This window comes from Palaemon carinicauda, chromosome 7 (genome assembly GCF_036898095.1).
Source record: "Palaemon carinicauda isolate YSFRI2023 chromosome 7, ASM3689809v2, whole genome shotgun sequence".
Lineage (NCBI taxonomy): Eukaryota > Metazoa > Arthropoda > Malacostraca > Decapoda > Palaemonidae > Palaemon > Palaemon carinicauda.
In genome coordinates, this window is record NC_090731.1 from 54,682,189 (window position 1) to 54,700,874 (window position 18,686).

At 47.1% G+C, this 18,686-nt stretch overlaps 1 protein-coding gene across 2 annotated transcripts in view; it reads right to left on the reverse strand.

Annotated features, from left to right (window-relative positions):
- LOC137643924 (pre-piRNA 3'-exonuclease trimmer-like) overlaps positions 1-18,686 on the reverse strand; it is a 227,484-nt gene that overhangs the window by 185,383 nt on the left and 23,415 nt on the right. For both annotated transcript variants that reach the window (XM_068376689.1, XM_068376688.1), the window contains exons 3-4: positions 17,218-17,308; positions 5,799-5,942 (exon numbers count right to left, since the gene is read on the reverse strand). In XM_068376689.1, the coding sequence (XP_068232790.1) occupies positions 5,799-5,942; positions 17,218-17,308 (235 nt within the window). The remainder of the gene's footprint in view (positions 1-5,798; positions 5,943-17,217; positions 17,309-18,686) is intronic.

Genomic DNA, 18,686 nt, shown 5'->3' on the forward strand with positions numbered 1-18,686 from the left:
CTGAAGGATACGAACCACGTTCCAAGGAGGAGGTCTAACTTCTGACAGGGGGCAGGAAATAGCATAACTTCGTATGAGGAGAGAAAGTTCCAATGAGGAGGAAATATCTACGCCTTTCAGTTTAAGACCAGACTCAAGGCTGAGTAGCAGCCTTTTTCTGCCGCAACCGAGAGGAGCATTTTTTCCCGAAGGTATACAAGATACTCGGCTATTGTTGGAATAATGGGTTTGAGGGGGTAGATACCCCTTCTATGACACCAACCACAGAAGATTGTCTACTTAGCCAGGTAGACTGATGCTGAAGATCGTCTGAGGTGTCCAGCCATCCTTTTCACAACTCATTGCAAAAATCTTCTCTGAGTGAGGAGGTGCTGGACAGTTTCCAGGCGTGAAGCTAAAGCGAAACTACGGTCTTATCGAAGATATTCCCATATAGCTGTTTGAGTAGATCGTGTCATGGAAGGAGTTCTCTCACGAGTTCCATCAGCAGCAGCAGAAGTTCTGAGAACCACTTTGGGTGATGCCATAGGGAACTGTTAGCATCATCGATGGGTTTTTACATATTCTGGTCTTGTTGAGGACTCTTCTCATTAGACAAAACAGGAGAAATGCGTACACGTCAATGTTGTCCCATCGTTGTTGGAATGCATCTTGCCAGAGAGCCTGGGGATCTGGGACTGGGGAATAGTAGAGCGAAAGCCAGAAGTTCAGGTCCATTGCTAACAGGTCCACAGTTGGGGAACCACACAAAGTCAGGACTTTGTTGGCTACTAGATGATTTAAAGACCACTCTGAGCCCACTATCTGAGTTGCTCTGCTCAGACTGTCTGCAAGCACATTCCTCTTGCCTGGAATGAAGCCAGTCAACAGGGATACCGAGTTGTCTTCTGCCCATCTGAGTTTCTTTACTGCTAGATGGCAGAGGGGCTGAAAAAAAGGTACAGCCTTGTTTGTTTAAGTAAGCCACTACCGTAGTGTTGTTGCTTATCAACACCACAGAGTGACCCGCCAGGAATAGCTGGAACTGTTGGAGGGCTAGGAAGGCTGCCCTCACCTCTAGGAAATTTATATGCTGATACCTTTCTAATTTGGACAAATGGCCGGAGATGGTATGGTGCAGCATGTGGGCTCCCCACCCTTCTTTTGATGCATCTGAATAGAGCATCAGTTCCAGGGAGGGAACGAGAAGGTCAACCCCTTTGCAGAGGTTCTTGTCTGCAACCCACCACCTGAGGTCCGTCTGTTCCTCTGATTGTATCTGGATCAGGATGTCAAGGGAATCGCTTTCCTAATCTCACCTTTATTTGAGCCACGACTGGAGAGATCTTATCCTGAGGCAACCATTGGGGACTAGACGGACCAGGGATGATAGGTGGCCTATGAGACACAACCAACACTGGGCTGGGAGTTGTTCTTGCCTGAGGAAGGGCCCTGCTACCTCCCTCAGCCACTGTACTCTTTCATCTGATGGGAAGGCTTTGTGCTGAACAGTGTTTATGATTATGCCTTAGTATACAAGGCTTTGAGAGGGGAGCAGGGATGACTTCTCGAGGTTTACTATGATCCCAAGATCTTGGCAAAGCTCTGAATTCTGTCTCGGTGCTGAAGAAGGGTAGCCACCAAGTCTGCTAGAATCAACCAGTCGTCCAGATATCTGAGGAGACGGATGCCGATTATGAGACCCCAAGATGATACTAGGGCGAATACTCGTGAAGACTTGAGAAGCTGTGAAAAGACCAAAGCACAGCACCTTGAAATGGTATTGTTTGTTGTCGAATATGATACTTAGATACTTCCTTGAAGATGGCTGGATAGGGATCTGGAAGTATAAATCCTTGAGATCCAGTGTGCATATGAAGTCCTGCGGTCTCACCGCTTGTCTGACCATGTCCACTGTCTTCATCTTGAACAAAGTTTGTTTGAAAAACTTGTACACAATCGAGATCGATGACCAGTCTCCAGCCTCCAGACGCCTTTTTCCCTACAATGAGTTGACTGAAAAAGCCTGGGGTCCCGTCGAGGACCTCTTGGAGAGCACCCTTCTCCAACATGGCCTGGACTTAGATCCAAAGGGCCAGCTCCTTTGCAGATCTCTTCGCGTAAGAGCTTGACGGAACTGGATCCCAAGTCAGTGGAGGAAGAGATTGAATGAATGGGATGCAATACCCTGAACAAATCACTGCAACTGTCCAGGGTTTGGCCCAAAGCTGCAGCCACCTCTGCCAGTGGCTTTGCAGGCATCCCCCTACAGGTGGGCAGGTGGGAGGATTGCCCATCCTAGCGGGGGCGGCCTCGGCCAGCACCTGTTTCCTTTCCCTCTACGAAAAGACTTGACTCTTTATGGTCCTTATCGTGAAAGGGCTTCTTGAAGACCTGTGTCGCTGTGGTAGCCGTAGCCCAACTCGTTGGTAGTTTTGGAGGAAATTGCTTCTTTTGTGGTGGAGCTTGGTAGGACCCTGATGTAAGGGTCCCCTGGAGCAGGGAGTCTTGGTTAGACTTCCTCCATCTCTCCACCACCTGCTCGATGTCTTCCGGCTCAAGTAGAAAACTCCCCTTGAAAATGGAGTTTCTCAGCCTGGACACCTCAGCTTGTGGGATTTGTCACTGGAATCTTTCTATTATCGAATCTCGATGTTTAAGTATGGTGTTTGCCCACAGGTTCACCACCTGGTAGGAGAGGAACTCGATTGTCCTGGTACCGGACAATAGAAAGGATTCCGTCCACCTCGTGGTGGACTCAGTCCTCAGTCCTGATCAGGTGGCTCAGAGACCCCATTAACAGGTCCAGCCACGAATTAGCCTGCATGGTATACTTTACGACCTTCTCTTGGTTAATGATCTCTGAAGCCGAGGCTCCTAGTCCCAACAGTCTCTCAATGAGGACTCCTCTGATTAATGTGACTATAGAGTGATCTAGAGGCAGGGCTGGACGAGACTCGTTGGTAACCTGTTTTAAACTTAAGAGTAGTAATACCTCCTCTGATGCATGAATGGGGGCAAGAGGAGTTTCAAGGCGGAGCCTGCTCGGAAAGAGCTGGAGGAACCAGTAGCCAGGGAGACTGCCTTCTTCCTGGCACTCTTCAACCCTTTGAACCAGGGCAAAGCTGCACTAGCCCTAGGGGGTCTTTGAGTACCATAGACATGGTCCAGGACCATGTCCTTGCCATCTTGAAGGGCTGTCACTGGATTTGACAAGCCATTGATGGCTCTCATGCAGGGCAAAACCTGCCAGAAGGCATGTTCAGACTCCAGCTCTGCCTCTATTAGCTTTGGACTAGCAGCTCTAAGCAGGTAGTTGTCCTCAAAGTCAAACTAATCTTCCACCTCTGAGGTCTCACACATAAGAGCATGGGGTGGGTTTAAGTCATCGGGATAGGCTGTCGACAGGGGGTCTTTTGCAGACGTTCTGGGAGAAGAGGCTCCTCTAGACTGCTCTTGCCGAGGAAGCTCTTGCAAAGGACTTAGGAATGGTCTTTGAGTCATTTGGGTCCCTGCGAGGGGGGAGGTATTCCTCCAAAAGAGATGGCTTGGAGGCTCTTGCAAAGGACTTAGGAATGGTCTTTAAGTCATTTGGGTCTGACCTTTTCCGGGCACTGCTTCCAGGCAGGCTGTTTCGATGCTTCCCTCGGTCGTCCAATGCACATCATGGCGGGAATCGTCACCCGACGCTCACGCAGGGCAAGTTGATCTGCTGACGAGTGACGATCTCTTGGCAAAAGGCACTGGCAAGCCTGCAGAGGACCAGGTGGAGCAGCCGGTCTAGGAGACTGATGCGAGAGTGAACAACAAGGAACTAACGAGTGGCGAGTTGGCTAGTGTCGCCTAGCTGTTGAACGTCTGGCTGGCGAGTGCCGAGGAGGTGATGACCTGTGAGCTCAGAGAGAGACTCGCTGGTCTGACCAGTAACGCTAAAGCATCTGGAAGTAGTGAGACAGTAGTTGGTCATCTCGCAAGGAGTGAGGGTCTCAGTGACGAGTGACGATCACAAACCACCAGGCGACAGGTGCTCGTCTGAAGACGAGTGACGAGTAGCTTGTGATTTACGAGCAGCTGGCGAGGCGAGTCACGCGAAGCTGTCAAAGGACTAACAGCTGACGTGTGACAAGAGCCCCAAGGCTCAACGTAACGGTCCTTGACAGGACTGATAAGAAAACTCCTTTCCGTAGGGGGGGGGGGAACGTCCAGGGCGGCAAGGAGTGATAACCTCCAAAGCCTGAAGGAGAATATCTGAGAGAACCTGGTCTGACAGAACCAGAGGCAACACACGTTGGTCTCTGGAAGATCTCGGGAACATAAGACTCTCTGGGGGTTCTCACTCGCAAAGGAGAGGAGACCAGCCGATGGAGAGACTCGCCTCAAACTTTGCTACACCCACGACGGAAGAGTCAGTTCAGTAAAGGGAAGCACCGTCTTCAGTGTTCGCAGTGTCAGCAAGATACAGCAAAGCGGAAAGGGAGGCGGCAACTCCGGGGACGTCAGGGGCTGCGCTCAACAGAGAAGGATCCACCTCCAAGAAAGCAGGAGTTAGCTTCTTCTCAGCACCCAGTTGGAGGAGCTAAAGAAAAGCCTCCTTTGACAGGGGACCAGCCAAACCCAGCGATGCCCAAACCTGAAATAAGTCAGAGAAATAGCAGGTGCAACCCGGGGAGAGAGAAAAAACTGTTTCTCCAAGGAAAACAGTACGGTCCCCAGATCCCCAAGGTTGACCTGGAGTTAAGCAGTCCAAGCTACTACTCGGCCGTTCCCCCGAGGAGACCAATCAAGCAGGAGCTTCAGGAAGAGATCAGGGGGTCAAAGAAGAAATCCAAGACTTCTGCAACTTTGAGGAAGACTCCGAAGGCGAAGAATCTCTCTTGGTCTTCTTTTTGCGCCTATGCCCAAACCCTCTCCCACTGGGAGACAGACCACTTCCGGCACTCACGACAAATTTTGTACTGATCACACCGCCGACCTCTACAGGACGGACACAGAAGGTGTGGGTCCGTCTCCATGGAGGACATAAAGGTACCACAAGAGCAGCTCTCAGGTCCAAGACAAGTGCGCATGAGGCTGGCTAGGATGAGCACACAAACAATCTGGAAAAGAAAAAGAATTATTAAAGAATTTATTCAGAATTATTTCAGAGTATTTTCAAGTCCAGACAATGGAGGAAGAGAGCGGCAACGTCCGCACCCTACCCGAGCCAAAAGTGAAGTGGGTGCTCAGACAAGGTGTGTGAATGAGCAGGGTAAATGGCTAGCCCTTGCTAAAAGTCTTATGGTTCGTCTTTCAGCTACGCCAAAAGTAATATCCTTATAAATAGCAAGGGTTTGTATAGAGTGACAGTACAAAGTTGAAATTTCATTCACCTCTTCAGAAATTTAAGGGTAACATATGATATACCACCTCTTCCACATAAACAATTCTTGTATTTCTATACTCATCGGATGTTCATATGTATGCACAGCTTCCTCTTCACTACTATTAGTTTTGACTTTGAAACTGAAGACAGATGGGTGCTTGATGAACACGCCATGGTTTTTGCCATTAGCAATCAGATGTCGCATTGGTAAAAGGAAGAAAATGGGACTTTTTTGGAGTAATGCAAACATCCAGGGGAATAAAAAAATAATAAATTTCATTATCGAAACTCCTTCTTTCCCATTACTAACAGAGGTGCCAAAAATTTATGTGCATAAAGCTAAGAGCTATTAAAAAGCAAGTTTGAATCTGACAAATAATATATGGTACTGCACTATACATTTATTTCCATCAAAACTTCATAATTTATAAGAGTAGAGAGAAATGACATACATTACCTTATTGAAATCAAAGTTGAATCTTCGTAAAAAATCGATGCTTGAAGTCTGGCAAATAAAAGTTGGATCATAAGACACAGATGTGCAGGGGCGCAAATAGAAGTTATAAGTGGTGACTGCATATTCATTGGAATGCAGCACTCCCTGTAACAGAATAGACAAAACTATGAACAGTGAGAAGGTTAATAGGGAAAAAATATTCACTTTACTTGAGCTTTCAAGTTCTAATTTGGACAAACTAAAATAAGGAATGAATATTTAAATTGCTAAGATTTTTCCTAAAAGGAAGAACTGGTGCTTCACAACACATTAAAAGCTCTAATTTTTTTACTGGCTGTAGACCTCAGATGAGCAACAATCACACATGTGAGTAAGGCACTTCAAATATATATGGAATGTTTGTCCTTAATAAATACAGTACAGTATAGGTAGTTTGCTCTTCCTAAACTTAGGTGTTTGTCTATAAAAATATTAGAAATTTAATCAAATTTCTTATTTTTTCACTCATTTATATTCATACAGTCACCCCTCCATGCTAGTGGTAGTTAGGAAATAGAACAAAAATCCACAAAAACTCATAACCCTCCCAAAACATTGACTAATGCCTAGCAGCAGTTGACGAACATACTACAGTACTCTTCAGAGGTAATTGTGCATTACAGTACTAACACAGCTGCAGTACAAGGTAAGACAACTCAAAACATGAAAGCCATCGCCCTACCATCCTATGTTTAAGTAAAAACAAAGCACTAATTCATATATAACAACACTTCCTGATACTGTAGAGTAAAAAGGTCACTAATTGTTGATGGTTAAAATACACCTAAAATTGAAAACAAAAAAAGTAAAAAAACCCTTCAATAAAGAACAATTACCTCTTTAAAATTCATGACTTTTTAGAATGCTATAATGTCTGCTTAAACTAGTTAGTCAGTTGACAAAATTGAATATGGCATTCAATTTCGTTAGCTTCAGCATAAGATATTTCATAAAAAGTATGATACAGGTACACCTTATTTAACAACGGAATCATTTCAGTAAACTCATTATTAAACGAATTTTTCCCAGAAGGATACATGGTAAATGTCTAATATTGACCACGAATCACCAACTTTTTTCCTATTCTAATTACAGTACTGTATTCGACACTTCATCATCATCACCTCTTCCTACTACGCCTATTGATGCAAAGGGCCTCGGTTAGATTTCGCCAGTCGTCTCTACCTTCAGCTTCTAATTCAAAACTTCTCCATTCATCATCTCCGACTTCACGTTTCATAGTCCTCAGCTATGTAGGCCTGGGTCTTCTAACTCTTCTAGTACCTTGTGGAGCCCCGTTAAATGTTTGGTGAACTAATCTCTCTTGAGGAGTGTGAAGAGCATGCCCAAACCATCTCCATCTACCGCTGACCCTAATTTCATCCACATATGGCACTCAAGTAATCTCTCTTGTAGTCTAATTTCTAATCACGTCCTGCCGTTTAACTCCCAATATTCTTCTGACAGCTTTGTTCTCAAATATACTAAATCTGTTGGATATTGTTTCATTGCCTTACCATGACTGTCCATACAGTAACACAGATCTCACTAAAGTGATATATAGCCTGAGTTTTATATGTAATTTCAGGCTATTTGATTTCCAAATTTTACTTAACCTAGACGACCGATGAAATGATACTTGAAAGTACGCATCCTTCAAGTCTATCGAAAGCATGAAGTACTGCCTGATGGCTAACAGCACAGTGCGAACTGTTAGCATCTTGAACGCAGTTTGCTGAACAAACTTGTTCAATGGCGAAAGTTCACTGATCAGTCTCCAACCTCCTGGTGACTGATCGTGTACGACTTCTAGCGTATCCTTCTCCATCATTTCCTGGACCTCTGCCACCAAGGCCAGAGCCTTCAGGGATGTTGGAGCGTATGTGTGGAACGCTATTGGAGTGGAGGACAGGGGGGCCGATGAAGCAGGAATGGGAGCTTTGTACCCTTCGCGAAGGGTCGACACTACCCATTCCTTGGACCTGAGGTGCTGCCACATCGCCCAATGGCGCGATAGGCATCCCCCTACCCGCGGCAGCATGGGAAGGGGAAAGCCAATCTCAGCATTTCCCTTACCCTTGCTTGCCCCTGTTCTTTCCCCAACGTGGAGAAGCTCTCGAGGAAGGCTGAAAGGCCTGTTTGGGGGCAGAACCCTTCTGAACAGGAACAGGTATCGGCTGCACAGGAGCAGCAGGAGCACGACCAGTGGTACCCTTACTACTTCCCGTGGGCTTGGCCTGACTCTGCCTGCGTGCGGACGGTTTTGCGGGACCAGGTCCCTTGAAACTCAATCCCTGCGCCTGGTGGAAAAAGGAGTCCTTCGAGTCGAGGCGCCATTTATCCAGCGCGACCCGAACTTCCTCTGGAGGAAAGAGAGAAGTTGCCGCTCTAATAGGAGTGTTCCTGAGTGCCAGGGCCTCTCCTGAACCAATCTGTCTCGCCAAACGAGCGGCTGCTGCCTCGCGTTTTTTGATGATCAGATTGGCATACTGGATAGCAAACTGGTCCAAGAGAAAAGCAACAGTTTTCTCACCAGATAAAGCCAGGTTCCTGTACTACTCCATGTGTTCGGGGGTAGCGAGCTTGGTGTCCCGAGCGAACACTGTGGCCGTACCACACCAGTTGGTCGAGCCATGAAGCAGCCTTGAGAGCAGCTACAGAGATGGACTCCATAGTTGAAATCTCAGAGGCCGAGCAGGCCACTCTCTGGGATTTCAAGCTCTCGACCGAGGAGCCCCCAGATAGCGCTCCGACCGCGGGGTCGAGAGGGAGAGGACAAGACACAGAAGACTCTGTGACATGGTAGCTCTTCTGTCGCTGGAGTGGTTGAGGGAGAAGCTTGTTTGAACCTTGGCTCCTAAGCGAGTCACCAGGTCCTGCGATCTGGTCACTCACTCGATCCAATACTCGAGCAGCCTGTCTCAACCAGGGTAGTGTAAGGGGCCGTGAATTGCCTTCGGGAGCTCCCCATATCATTTCCAAGGCTGTACACTTATCTCAGACACTACCTCAGGAGGAGCCTTGAGGCCATTAATCTTACGCATGGGGTTAATGACCTTTAGGAACTGTGACTCCACCTTGGGATTTTCCGTCTCCACAGCCGGTGAAGGCCGTGGAAGTGGCTGATCCCTCGGTCCCACTACATCCGTAGGTGTACTGGAAGCAACATGCTGCACGGGTGATGACATCCCCCATGAATACCCTAGCTCTGGTCCTAGGACCGAACCAGGCGTATATTCAGGAGTTAAGGAAGGACCCTGGCAGGGTTCATCCCCGACGGAATGCATCGAGGTTCCCACTACAAACGAGTGTGTGACTGGTCGCTGCGAGCCCCATGAACCTCCCGAAGGAGCTCAAGCACGAGCGGGGTTGCTAGGAAGTGCAGCGCTCACACCAAGAGGTGTAGACAGGTTAGTCGCGCAAGTGGTGCGCGCGGCCTCACCTGTTACATGGCCAGAAAGCATAGGGGTTGGCTGCATCTCGCGCAGCTGGTATGCGCGAGAGCTAGCCTGGTCGTGCACGACAGGCCCCCATGCCGCGGGTTGAGCCACAAGGTGGCTCCATGCCAGGCCCGAGTCACGCAGGTTGAGTGCGCGACTGTCTGGGCCTGTTCCCAGCTCATGCGACACATGAGTTGCTGAGTCGGTCCGCGTGGCTCCCACCGTGGAGGTAGTCGTGCGTACCGCGGATTCTTCAAGAGAGACCACAGCTGAGATTTCTCGTGCCGAAGCCAGAACTCTCCTTTCCCCGCTCAAGAGCGGTTCAATTAGAGTCTGAGCAGCAGATCGGGGGCCCAAGGACCCCGTCACCATGCTCTGAGAGACAATACCTACGCTCTCGAGTGCGGTTGTCGTGCATGGAGGCCTTGCGCGAGATTCGCCGTGAACAGTCCCACTAGTGCGGGGAACACGGGAATCACGCACACCACCCTCATTCTCTCTTCGCTTTCCTCTTCTTCTGGGGGAGAAGAGTCAGAGTCAGAAGATGAAGACGAAGAGGAAGAGGAGAGAGGAGAGAGAAGGAGGAACTAGAAGAGGAATACCGTCCAGGCTTCCTCTTCTTGTGCCCCCTCCGAGGTGCTGGAACGTTGGTCGAGGCAACAGCAGACGACACTGGACGAGGATGAACAACCTGAGCCATGTCTGGTCGGTGAACATGGTGAACCTGAAAAACATATTGCATCAGCAGGAGTTTAGCATATTTTGATTTCAACTGCTTATCAGCAGGAGATTTGGCAGATTTTAATTTAACTGACTTGCCGGCGAAGCTGTAAAGGGTTTTCCATCAGTCGTTAAAGAAATCTCGGTGATTAAAACCTTACTCTCCCTTGTTTTAACAGGAAGTCCTGCAATTATTTTACCCTTGGAAAAAGTTTGCATTTTGCCAGGAATGAATGCTTTATCAGGTACATAGTCAACAACAACAGGGGCATCAGTGAACATGGGAGTCGATAAAGTTACAACCCAGGGTTGCCAGGTTTCCTAAGAGAGAAAAGGCCAACTTTGATTAACTGCAGCTTTAAGAAGTTAAGGCCAACCTTTTATGATATTGTTAAAGGCTAACCAATTTCAAATAAAAAAAGGCCAAATTTGATGTCTTTAGCTGAAAAAGGCCAACCTGGCAACCCTGTTACAAACTCAATTACATTCATGTGTTCATCAACAATCGTATCATTCAAATGACGTTGTTGAAGCTCGTCCGCCATATTTAAATGGCGTCTTAACAAATTTAAGTCAAGCTTACCTGATAATCTGAGAGACGCCCAAATTCACCCTTCTTACCAGGTAACGTGTCGTCATTGGTATCAGCAATCTGTTGGTTATCTCTCGGGATCGCCGAAATAGGGTGGGCGGCGGCGGCCTAAGCTCCGGCCCATACCGCCAGCCAACCAATCAGCACAACTGCCTGGGTTTCTTTCTCTTCGGCTGTTTCATCTGAGCTGAAGCGAATTCCTATATTAAATGATTACGAGGTTTGTATATCGCGTCGGAACAAACTGTACTGTAACCTTACTGTGTCCAGTACGTAGTGTATATGTGTGCAAATGTACTGTACACTGTGCAAATTATTATAAACGGTTTTGTAGAAACCAATTTAAAACAATATTAGGCAGTATTTACCGTGTTAATCATCAGCTCTGGCACCAGCTTGTGGCAAGGGGCAGTAACTTTTTAGGTTAGGAGTTAGCACACCCTAGTGCAGTATCTATTCGCGAAAATTCGCGTTTTACGCCCATGTCTGTAGCCTAACTCTCGCGAAAAACGAGGTCTGACTGTATTAGCTACCAACTCAGACCTCTTTTTTTACTCTTCCTCCATCGGAACCAACATTCCGGAAAGATCCCTGCATTGCGACCAATGAGACTTTAGCTGCCACCCAAACAAGCACATGCGAAGACAGCTGGTCAGGATAAAGCATTCTACAGAGGCCACTGGTGGATCTGCAACAAATTCTACCTTACCTTGCCAAGCTATTCTGCGATGGGAACACTTTCCCCTTAACTGTGTCTATCTCCGTACCCAGGTATACCAGCTTCTGTTTGTGCTTGAGAATTGACTTCTCTTAGTTCAGATTGCGACAAAAATTAAAAAGCCTGTCTTGGTGAAGAAGGATCTCCAAAGAATCTGCCAAAATCAGCCAATGGTCTAGATAACATAACAGATGGATCTTGTTGGAATGGGCCCAAGCTGATAAGGCCCAGGTTAATAAAAGGTGAAATCCTGGTGATAGTCGAGCTGTTGATAGCCCGTAGTGCAGTACATGGAACTGGTATACCTTATCTACCACTACAAATCGGAGGTACTTCAAGAAGGATGGATGGATTGGGATCTAGAAGTACGCATCCTTGAGGTCTATTGTGATTAAGAAGACCAGTGGTCTTATTGGCTGTCTGACCGTGGCTGCGGTCTCCACCATGAAAGGGGTCTGCAGAACAAACTTGTTCGAGGCCAAGAAAGCTATGACTGGTCTCCAGCCTCCCCAGACTCATTCTCAACAAGAGTCAACTGTAAAAACCTGGAGACTGGTCAAAGACCTCTGGGAGAGTGGCCCTCTCTATCATGTCAAGGATGTTGACCTTATTGGGGGACGAATTAGGGGATGGAAAGAATTGGTGAATGGGGCGAGATTACCTACGTCAAGACACCTAATGTCCAGTGTTATGCCCTGTAAAACTGCCATCTCTTCCACCTGGAACTTAGGCATTCCCCCACTGGTGCTATCATGGGGGAATGACCCCTACAGGGGAGATTTTGCTTGCTTACTTCCTCAACCCCCCTCACACTTTTCCTCTTACACAAATAGGGAGTCTTCTGTGGGTTCTGGCATTTGCCAGTGAACTGGTTAGGTTGAACACCGTCATTGGAAGGCTTATAAGCATGTCTAGCTACAGGCGAGGCTTTCTGTAACATAGGAATCTGAGTCACGGATTTCTGGAATTTCTCAACGTCTTTTATATGAAAAAAGGATGGACTTTAAATAGAGGCGTTATGCAGGTGAAAAAATTCCCTATGAGGAACCTGCCTTTAGAATCTGGAGATGGCAGCACCATGTCTCTTCAGGATCCAGTTGGCTCACTAATTCGCCGTATTATGAATAAGGAATTCCATCACCATGGGGCCTATTAAGACAGTGTTCTTGAGTACCCTACGCTTATCGAGATAGGACAAATCTTCAGTGGTGGCTAAAAAGCCAACCAACCCCGACCAGTGGTCCATCCAGGATGAGGCCTTCAGGCCATCAATGCCATTCTCTCTATATCCAAGATATCTGCCAATGAAAAAAACGACCGATTGAGCTGCCAACCGATCCATAGCCGTGCCTTGGGCCATGGCCAGAACTGCTGGATCTAGAGGTAAAATAATACGATTAGCTTCTTGGACTCTATAGTACCTCCTCTGTCAGTAAAAAACGGAGGCAGAATGATCTTGTATGACTTCCCGGCCCTTCCTAACTGAGATCTGGGTATCCACCTTGTGAAAAGCCTCAGCTGCCAAGATCGACCACAGCAACTCAAGGTGGGGTCTGTCAGCTCAGGTTGCCCAGCATAGTCTATCTATGGCTGCCTTCCTCCCCCTCGGAGGAAAGCAAGGACCTCACTCAGACCATTCACTTTGCTGACATAGGCTAGACCCTGTAGAAAAGTTTATTTTGACTCCCTTTCCTCAGTGTCTAGAGCCTTAGGGACAACTGGTTGATGAAGTGCCCCGACAGAGGAATCTGAAACTTCATCTTCCTCCTATGTAGATAGAGGAACAAGGCCCCGACAGACTTTTCCCAGTGTCTAAGAGAAGGTAAGTTTATCATGGGGAAAATGACATGCCTCAGGACTTTGGGATTTTTCATGAACCTGGAAGCTTGGTTCTTTGGGAAATTAGCAGCATCTTTGCTCTCTCTAGGTAGGGGTTGTTTCCCAATAAAGGAAGCCAGGATGCTAGGTGATTCCTTAGACCTTACTGCCTCCTGTTGTGCTTTGATTGGAGGCTTACCTGATTCTTGCTTTCTTTACAAGATATCTGAAGGTGGAATGTTGTCCAATTCTAAGGGAGAAGGTCTGAAATGGTCCACAAACAAGATCTCCCTAGGTGATCTAGAGCCCACGAGCATTGGTGGGTGGAACGTATACCCCAGAGGCGGGGTTACCTTTCCTTTTGGCTTATGCCTTCTGTGATCCAGTTTCATTGGGATGAGGCCCACCTCTTCTCATGAGTGATTCATGTCCCTTGATATAGGCCTAATCGCACTAGCCTAATGGGACTCAGGGTATTGGAGCGTGCCTGAAAATCTGCAAAGGTACAGTATTTCAGTCACAGGATCTCTGCTTGCAGCCACGCAGTTTAGCATATGATCTGAGGGAGAGAGCGTGTGCTTCTTCTTCCTCTTTATCTACATCTTTTCCCACTTCTATGTGGGGTCGATGTTTCTGGTCAGCTTTCTCCATCTACCTCTGTCCCACACCTCATCACCGGTTAATCCCTTTGATCGAAGGTCATCCTTGATACAGTCCACCCACCTTCCCTTTGGTCTCCCTCTCCTTCTCGTTCCCTGTACCTCCATTTCCATCACTCTCCTCCCAATATACTGTTCATCTCTTCTCATAACATGACCATACCACTTCAGTGTACTTTCTTGGATCTTATCTGATAGTTTTCTAACTCCTGTGGTATCCCTAATTACCTCATTCCATATCCTATCTCTTCTTGTCATCCCACACATCCATCTCAACATTCTCATCTCTGCCACATCCATCTTTTTCTCTTCTGTCTTCTTTATTGCCCACATCTCTGCTCCATACATCATTGCTGGTCTCACAACTGTCCTGTGTACTTTACCTTTCAACTTCACCCCTATTTTCCTATCGCATAGTACTCCATGCACATTTTTCCAATTCTTCCATCCTGCTTGTATTCTGTGGTTCATTTCTGCCCCCAGATCACCATCCTCTGCAACTGTTGATCCTAAATACCTGAAATTTTCAACTCTTTTCAATCTCTCTCATTGTAAGCTAACTTCCCCATTCTCGCCATTTTTCAATCTCAAATACTCTGTCTTTTTCCTGCTGATCTTCTATCCCCTATTTTCCATTTCTCTTCTCCAATCCTCCAGTTTCTCTTCTACTACCTCTCACCTAGTGCTACACAGTATAACATCATCAACAAAAAGCATACACCAAGGAGACTGATCTCTAATACCTTGTGTTACTACATCCATGACCAGATCAAATAGGTAAGGGCTCAATGCAGACCCCTGATGTAGTCCCACATTTACTGAGAAACTTTCTGTTAGGCCTATACTGCTTTTAACATTTGCTTCTGCCCTTTCATACATATCTTGGGTGATTCTTAAGTATTTCTCAGGGACTCCCTTTTCTCTCATACATCTCCACAGCTCCTGACGTGGTACTCGATCGTATGCCTTCTCCATGTCAATAAAGACCATATGTAATCCTTTGTTTCTCACAATGTTTTTCTATCGTCTGCCTCAAAGCAAATATTGCTTCTACAGTCCCTCTTCCGGGCATGAATTCAAATTGTTCCTCACCAATTGTTGTTTCATCTCTGAGACTCTTCTCAATGATCTCCCAATTTTCATAGTATGGCTTATCAGCTTTATGCCTCTGTAGTTGCCACATTCCTGGATGTCTCCCTTCCCCTTGTAGATGGGAATGATTAGGATTCTTCTACATTCCTCTGGCATCTTTTCCTGGTTGAAGATCTTCTGTGTCAGGTCCCACAAGATATCTATGCCTTCCTCTCCAAGACTCTTCCATACCTCTACTGGTATATTATCCGGTCCTGCAGCTTTACTATTTTTCATCTTCTTTACTGCTTGTTCTACTTCTCTTCTAGTCACTCCTATGGTAACTGTCTCGTTTGGGAGTCCATCTTCAAATACTGTTCTTGGGTTCTCCTCATTCAATAGTCCTTCTAAATAAGTTTCCCACCTTCTTTTAATTTAATTTTCTTCTGCTAGAACTATACCATTGCTATCTTTTATTTTCTTTATCTGTGTCAGAACTTTATATGCAGCATCTCGGGCCTTAGCAATTCGTAATATTTTCTTTTCTCCTTCTGGTTTTTCCATCTCTTTATAGACTTCATTTAATGTCTCTGCCTTTGCCTTTGCTACTGTAAAGGAACATCCTCTCCCGTTGGTACAGCAGGAATGGTTTTCATTCTCTCAGGAAAAAACAGGAACTTCAAGTAGAGTAGGCATGCTTACCGAAGCAGCTCCCAATACTTGTTGGAACAGTTGCTACTCACACGAGAGAGCGAGCTCAGCGGGATCTTGAGTGGAGCATGCATGGGTTACATGTATACGAGGCAAAAGCTTGTGAGCACTGATTGCAAGCTCTACCCCATAAAGGTGCAGTGAAGCAGCTGTCAGCGGAGCTAAAGGGTGGAGAGTTGAAACCACACACTGATAGCTAACAGTAGCACTATCCTCCACACCTGGCATTTGGCGCATATGCACAGGTAACTGTGCGTGCTCAAAAAAGTGCGAGTCTCTTGCAGCTACAACGTATTGATGGTCCACATACTGTACTTCCTGGAGAGGGATCTAATGATCTCCAGGGAGTTCTAAAGAACTAGAATGCTCAGGCACAGGAATGCGCTGGTGCTTCTGAGCCACCTGGACAGATGAACCATCAGGTGAGGACAACAACTCGTGCTTGCAGTTGTGTCCGATGAAACGCCCCAAAGGTTTGGCATGCTCAAGAGGGAAAGCAGGGATGCCCGCTTTAGCGCTGAGAGGTAAGCTGTTCAGCACACACATTCCTCCTGGAGGGAAAATGTGCTGGTGATACACTCACGCGAGTCACACCCTATAGATCCTCGGATGGACGAATGCCTGTAGTGGAGCTGGGCGGTCCTAGAGCAAGAGGAGGAGAGAATCCCTCCTCTTAGCTCTAGAAGAGGAGGAGTCAATGGCATTCCTGGCAGATGCAGCGACGCTTACCAGCTGAGCCCTTCAATAGAACACATCCACTACCATATCCTTCAAAGGGGGACCCTTCAAACCCAAGGAAGGCCAAAGAAGACACTGCAGAAGCTAGAATCCCATCGAGAGGGAGCCCATCCCACATTTTGCCAAGGGAAAGGGGAAGAGCTTCCTGCCCTGAAGGTTGTCAGAACGTTAAAGGGCCACTGCTCTTATCCAATCGCCCTCTGGAGGAGACCAACTGGGAGGAGCCAGAGGGGAAAGTACCAGGCGAGATGGAGAGAGGGCAGAACTTCTTTAATTTTGAGGAAGACCCTGAAGGCAAAAAATCCATCTTTGAATTCTTTCTCCTCTTGTCATACAGCTCCCACTGGGAGGATGGCAACTCCCAACACTCGTAGCAGAGAGAAATCTGGGTGAAGTATTCTCTACACAAAGGGCAAAGGAGGTGAAGGCCAGTCTCCCTATTGGACATATATGTCCCACACTTACAACCTGAAACTCTTGGGCACATCTGCCTGTGTGGAATAACTTAAGAGATACACATGAACATGCAATGCGAAAAGATAGAAAAGTCTTGATTTTAACCAATATATATCTAGAATGAACTGAGAACATCTCTTCACACCCACGGCTGAAATCAAACAACGTTGTTATTGGGCAAACGGTGGGGGGGTCGTTTTTCCCCGGTGCTGACTGGTGACAACCAGTCAGCTTTTGGCACCTCGACAAAAGTTTTAACTGCCGTGTTCAAGCTTCAGTAATTACACTCCTATGTAAAGAACAATGTTTTGTATTCGTGTAGTTACAATTTATTTTTTCTAAATCTAAGGGGGGTATGATGGCCTAGTATTTGTGAAGAAATCTATTAACTGTAACCATATTAAGCTAGGTTAAAACTTAAAAGTAAAGGTCATTATATAACACTACTTAACTGCACCTTGAAAATTGAAAGACCCATTTGACAGACGGTAACTCTTTGGAAGTTGGCGCGAAGCTTTTGATAGCGTTGAGCTCCATTATCAAATAAGCTGGAAAGAATAAATGTTAAAAAATCTTTGAAAAATACAGTAACTGCTTGTACTGCATCTAAAATTAATATGACAAATTTGGAAATAAGTTGTATTTTCCCTAACTATGTAAAGCTGACACTCTTTACAGTGGAAATGTATTTCAGCAATAGCTGCAACCACCCATTAAGGTTTTTACGAGGAGTAATTGCCTTCCCCTGGTTAGTGGGTGAGGGGGGAGAGAGGGAGTAGACCGACTACCCAGTTCACACCTACACTAGTAACAAACTGTCAGTTTGCAATTGCGGCAGGACTTCTGGGGGAAGGTATGTGTAAAGAGCTCTAGGTTTGCATCGTTATGTTATTTTCATAATAAAATAAATTTTTGAACATACTTACGCGCTGGTTATATAAGAATGGCTAAAGTCCCTCGACACCCGGCAGGAAATTCAAAATCTCGCGCGGCTATCGCAGATATGCCAGGTGTACACTAGCGCCCTCGCAGTACTACAGGTAGAACTATACCCAACTTCTTCAGATTTTCCATGCCCCATGGTCTCTAGGGGGGAGGAGGGTGGGTTTCTAGCTTATATAACCAGCGGGTAAGTTTATTCGAAAATTTATTTTATTATGAAAATAAATTTTCTAAATATAAAACGTACCCGCCGGTTATATAAGAATGGCTTATTGACACCCTTGGTGGTGGGTCAGAGACAGCTACATAATTGGAAATTCGCGTGGGTGGTTGCTGATCGCACTGGGGATCGTGCTGGCGCTCGCGCGAGAGGAAAAGCCCGGGGTCACGGGGGTCACGCACAGATGAATGTTCGTGCGCGCGAGGGAGATGGCGAGGGCGTGGGCGCCCGGGCGAGCGATGGCGCACAGGGGCGTGCGATGAAGATGTCAGAGGGTGCGTCGATGGTAGGTTGCGCGCTTGCGCGCGAGCGGAGGTGAATGATCGCCCCTCTGAAGAGCCCGTGAGGGCGAAGATACCGTTGGTTGACACATCCCTTGTGTGCGGGCGAGCATGAGCGCAATCATCAGGCTTTGGAGATGGGCGTGGGTGCGCAGGGTGTGCGTGCGCAACCTCGTGGGCGCTGTGCTGGCGAGGGATGGCGCGCAGATGGAGAGTGCTGGCGCGTTGGCGAGTGCTGGCGCATTGGCGAGCACTGGAGAGTAGGAGAAGACAATGTCTTCCCTACCGCGTCCAGATCCGAAAATCGTGGGCGCGCAGAAGATCGATGGCGTGGCGAGCGGTGGCGCACAGGAGAACGATGGCGCGCATGGCGCGCAGCAGGTTGAGGGCGCGCAGTAGCGCGCTGGCGATCAGGAGAGTGCTGGCGCGCAGGAGAACGCTGGAGCACCAGTGAGCACCTCTGCGCTATCTCAGGAAACTCCA